Source organism: Labrus bergylta, chromosome 16 (genome assembly GCF_963930695.1).
Source record: "Labrus bergylta chromosome 16, fLabBer1.1, whole genome shotgun sequence".
Taxonomy (NCBI): Eukaryota; Metazoa; Chordata; class Actinopteri; order Labriformes; family Labridae; genus Labrus; species Labrus bergylta.
In genome coordinates, this window is record NC_089210.1 from 16,930,541 (window position 1) to 16,936,368 (window position 5,828).

At 39.1% G+C, this 5,828-nt stretch overlaps 1 gene segment (V, D, J or C); it reads left to right on the forward strand.

Moving 5' to 3' along the window:
- Positions 1–763: 763 nt before the first annotated feature.
- On the forward strand, positions 764–5,604 carry LOC110005584 (immunoglobulin heavy variable 3-30-3-like). The segment is given in 4 exon segments: positions 764–827; positions 2,345–2,589; positions 3,612–3,722; positions 4,954–5,604. Coding segments are annotated over 4 exon segments (615 nt in total).
- Positions 5,605–5,828: the final 224 nt, after the last annotated feature.

The window sequence follows — 5,828 nt, forward strand, 5'->3', positions numbered from 1 at the left end:
TGTTTCAGTATCACGTCCTGGACTGTGACTCAACTTGAAAACAAGCACTGGTGATTCAGACTTCAGCATTGACTGCATTCAGACTTGGAATTTCAAAAAATGGCTCATATTTATTGATTGAAAAAGACTTTTGATTTTTTTGGTCCTAAAATGTATTCACTTTCAAGCATGTGCTGGCACGAGAGTTCACCTGCATGTGAATATTGTCTCTTTAAGGATGCCGAAAAAGGAACCACAAATTGTGCAGACATCTATCAAGGATTCATCCAGAAAAGTAACTCAGTTAACGAGGTCATGACTCTGACGTGACTCTGTTTCTTTGACTCATACTCCAGATTTGGTGATTCCACAACAAAACTGCCTATCTCATTGTTCTACCCTTTTATTTGGCTACGTTATTTAAACACAGATTAACATCACCATGACAACAGGTAAACATCAACGATCAAATCATGATTGGTAGATATTTATAATAAACATTCCTGTGTCAAATAAGGATAAATAAACAGATACATCTATTATCTAAAATGTCAACAAAACCATAAAAGGTGAACACTAACTATCCCAGAACCAGGAAAAATAATTTAGACAATCAATAAAATCACCCTTCCATCCCATAAACAGAATATGAAGAGATGATGAGAAATACATTTGCTTGCTAGGAGTCGAGCCAAGTTTGTCTCTATGCAAATTGAACTTCCTCACAGTCTGATATAAAGATTCATCATCAGGCTGTGAGTCAGAGAAGAAGAGAAGCTCCATCATGTCAGGTTCAACACCAACCATGTTGCCTGTAGCTCTGCTGCTGCTGCTGGCTGCTGGATCCTGTGAGTCTCACTGAGGCAGACGCACTGACAGTATGATCACAGCACAATGACTCTAAACATACTGATTCAATATTCAACATGTTTTCCTCCACAGGTGTGAAGTGTGAACAGTTGACACAGCCAGCCTCTGTGACTGTGCAGCCAGGTCAGAGTCTGACCATCACCTGTCAGGTCTCTTATTCTGTTAGCAGCTATGCTACAGCCTGGATCAGACAGCCTGCAGGGAAAGGACTGGAGTGGATTATAATAGGTCGTGTGGGATATAACACAGTTACCAAAGATTCACTGAAGAACCAGTTCAGTATCAACTTTGACTCTTCCAGCAACACAGCGACTCTGAACGGACTGAATATGCAGCCTGAAGACACTGCAGTGTATTACTGTGCCAGAGACCCACAGTGAGAGACAATAACAGGAGAACCATACAAAAACTACTTCCTCTTTTGACAACATACACTGAACAATAATTTTGTTCAGTGTTTGTTGTCTGTATATTTGTATCACTAGTCTTGTACTTTTACATAATATTATCAATTTCATTTCAAAAACAGAGTTTAAGAATAAATCAAAGTTGCAATCCCTTTAATATATAATAAAATATATCCTCTAATTTGATGTAAATATTTTGATTGATGTGCTCATTTACACAAAAGGGACCAAATGTGCCTTACATGTATGCAAAGTGACTGATTTAAATGTGTGTAATCAGCACCAGAGCTCAGAGACTTTGTCTTTCTTGCAACACAGGTTTTGGTGATATGAGGATAAGATGGTTTCTTATTGTCTCGTTTGTGCAGATTTTACTGAGCAACATAATTCTTCTTTGATCTTGGTTCAGAGTTCCTCCTTCTTGTGCAGACTTTTTTTCATTACTTTATGTTACAATCATATTTGCAACAGTGAAAATAACATCAATCACACTATCCCACATTATTCAGTATTAAAACTTAAATAAAAATGTGTCAGGTACTCGTTCTGGAATTTTCCTTGTTCAAATTTAAAAGAACCTTTTTAAAGTCTGAACCTTTTAAATACAATTAAATACAAAACTGACTATTGTTAGAATCATACTGTATGTACATCACCACCAGAAACCTTGTTCATCAGCTAACTTAATAAAGTTGTTTCCTAATTTATATAAAATGGTGATTTCAACATGATTCAAATTATTTAACAAGAACTGAAGTTCCACCTTTTCTTTCAACAAGGGAAACAGTGAGGTGTTCTGTTGTTTCTCTTCCCTATCATTTAGATTTTTAAGAAACTAAGTCAGCTGATCTACAACCCTTTGAATGTAAATTGGCGTCCATGTGTTGCCATATAAATAAGTCATGTGTGTATGAGCATCAGTGAGAGGACAGACCAGCCCACATCAGATCATCTTCATCATCAGTCATGTTCTCTGCAGCTCTGATTCTGCTGCTGAGCGCTGGATCCTGTAAGGAGCTTTTCAACTGTTTAGAAACAACTCATAATCAGATGAATGATGGAGATAATGATGATTTGTGTTTCCACAGGTGTGCACTGTATTGATCTCATCACACCAGGCTCAATGGTCGTGCAGTCTGGACAGTCTCTGACCCTCACCTGTCAGGTCTCTGGTTACTCTCTGACTGATGACAGCTATGCAACAGGTTGGATCAGACAGCGTGAAGGGAAACCGATGGACTGGATCTCTCATCAGTGGGGTACAAGTGGACTCAGTCAAAATAATGCTCTGAAGATCAAGTTCAGCTACAGCAGAGACACGTCTGCTGCAACAGTGACTCTAACAGGACAGAATATGCAGCCTGAAGACACTGCTGTGTATTACTGTGCTAGAGTCCCACAGTGAGAGACAATAACAGGAGAGTCATACAAAAACTGCTTCCTCTGTTTACCACCATCACTGCACATTCAGCTGTATCAGCATCTTTAATTTCAGTTTAAAAAAATCTGAGTATTGGTTGACTGAATATTGGAATCAAATACTATAGTCAGGTTTTATACTCGATTCTGATTGGTCACAGGTTGTTGATTTCTTTCTAACTTTGATTAGTGTCCTCTAAGTAGTTCCTGATAATGAGCAAATCATCTCTTGCTCCTTATAGTTCATGGACAGTTTTTGGAAAGTATTTTGAGAAAATGATCTATGATATATGATGTTGCCCTGCTGAACGTTGCATGCATTATTTTGCTGTGGAAACCAGAGTTTGTCAATGAAAGCTGATAAAGAAAAATGAAGGAGAATTATCCGTATATAGGAGAGAAAAAAAAAACTGGAAAAAAAGGAAGAGGAGTAAGCGTCGGGACACTGGCAGACATGATGGTGATGAACGCTGGTTGGAGGGCCCAACAATACATTTTTACCTATAGGGCCCCAAAAGACTCTTGAATCACCACTGAATATAGATCATCTTTCCTGTTAGAACAATAATACTGACTTTTTCAACCTCATGCACACTTTAATTCAGATTATGCAAATCAGACTCAAAGGGGAAAAGCCATCTAACATTTAATTTCCAGTTCAAAAAGACAAAAACTGAGACCCAAGTTAATTCAGTCCATGTGAGGAGGAGTCAATGTAAATCTCTGATGTGTTCCTCCTCTACTTATGTGAGTGCAGAGAGGACGACAGAGAACAGTGGACACACAGTTGAACATGATGGACTATAGGACAGGACTGCTGCTTTTTACTGTCTGCTGGGTAGGTGATGATCATCACTCATCTTTACTCTAAAAAGTCTTCTGAAAGTGTCACATCTGATGGTTTTCTTTTCTGTCTCTTCAGGTGTTGATGGTCAGACTCTGACAGAATCTGAAGCAGTGGTTAAAAGGCCTGGAGAATCCCACAGACTGACCTGTTCAGCCTCTGGATTCACATTCAGCAGCTACGCTATGAACTGGGTCAGACAGGCTCCTGGAAAAGGACTGGAGTGGATCGCTACTATTAGTAGTGTTAGTGGTAGCAGCCAATACTACTCTAATTCAGTCAAAAGCCGGTTCACCATCTCCAGAGACAACAGCAGACAGCAGCTGTATCTGCAGATGAACAGTCTGCAAGCTGAAGATTCTGCTGTTTATTACTGTGCTCGAGAGCCACAGTGACTGCAGTTGGTTGAGCAGATGTACAAAATCCTACAGGACTTGTTTTGACTTGACCGAGAGATCCTACAATACAATTATATTCTCAGTTAATGCATAATAAATTGGCCCTGAAAAACAATTTCAATGAACAACAATATTCTTTAATCATTTGACAAAAAATCCAACTTAATATATCAATCAATTCCTCAGATATCAGCAAGAGTGTGCAAAACCATTTTAAGTCATTGCCCTGACATGAATTAAATAAACACTACATGTAAAGACTTTTAACGCATTCATTTTTATATTATTTTTGATCAAAAATAAGTCACTTTATGGGAGAAAGAACTTGCACATTTTTACTGCAACTCGTTCTACTACCACTAGGTGGCAGTCAGTGTCAAGATATTCTGTTCCTAAAGGACACAAAGATTCACTTGTTGAGTTGATCTTAACTGAAAGAAACCCAGGACAGACAAGCTCTTCCTTTTACTGACTCTATTATAAGTTAATAAATACAGCTTTATGTATTCATTTAGTTGTAGTACACCATCTCACCTTTTCTTACCCCAACACTCAAAGGCAAACATGCGAAATCCTGCCAAAAATACTCAAATCAAGCGAAACACTTAACGTCTCTTTTAAGTCTTTGATCTCTGAGAGTTTGATTTGTCAAACTGCATCATCTCTGACTGGCAAAATGCAAATGTGCATACTGACGCCCCTGCTCCACCCATCCTGCCAACAATATATATATATATATATATCCTTCATCATGGCCTTTACAGTTGCAGACTCAGCAAAGCTCCCACAATGATAGTTGCACAAAGTTTCCTCCTTGTTGCTCTCATTGGAGGTGAGTACAGTTATTCAGAGAGGAGGAAAGTGAGCTTTAAATGTCTGCTAGCTCCCTGTCATCTAAATCTCTGCGTCTCTTTCAGCTGCTCAAGGCCAGTCCCTCACCTCCTCAGAGCCAGTGGTCAGCAGGGCAGGAGAACCAGCCACTCTGTACTGTAATGTCAATGGACTTGCTCTTTCTTGGCTGCACTGGATTCGTCAGAAAACGGGGAAAGGACTGGAATGGATCGGACGCATTGATAGCGGAACTGGCACGATATTTGCCCAAAATCTCCAAGGCCAGTTTTCCATCACAAAGGACACATCGAACAATGTTGTGTACTTAGAGGTGAAGAGTCTTAAACAAGAAGACTCTGCTGTTTATTTCTGTGCACGAGAGCCACAGTTACACAGCTGACGACAGAGCTGTACAAAAACTGAAAAACACTGATCGTTGACCTGGAAGAACTGAAGCATGTCAGAGTTTGGAAAACACATTTTCTTCTGAATAATGTTACGACCGTGGTCACACTGGGTGTATTTTTTACGGGTTTCTTTTGTCTTAGGTTGGTTATGTTATTGTCTGCATGCTGTTGTTCTGTGTAAATAGGTGTGCCTCCAAGCGGAAGGCCTGAGTTCGAGTCCGGCCTTTGGCCCCTTTCCCACTTGTCATTGCCCTCTCTCTCTCTCCCCCCTCAATTTGTGGCTCTATCCACTGACCTGTATCTTAAATGAAGGTGAAAAATAAACCTAAAAAAAAAATAGGTGAAAGAAGTTGAAGTAAAAAAAACATCATGTCAACATTTTGTGTCAAAATGATTTGGATGCAAATACTGGTATGTTTTAAATTTGGTATATTAAAGGTCACTTTGATTATCTGATTTAATAAAAAGAAAAATATGGACCAAAATGTCCTGTGGGAAGGAGTAAAGACAAACCTTTGTCTATGCTGTTATGTACACATTTTGCAATGACTGTAGGGGTGACCAATCTGAAGGCACTCACTCTTGTTGCCCTGCTAAACGTTGCATGTATTATTGCTGTGAAAACCAGAGTTTGTCAATGAAAGAAATATCTTTATATAGGAGAGAAAAAAAA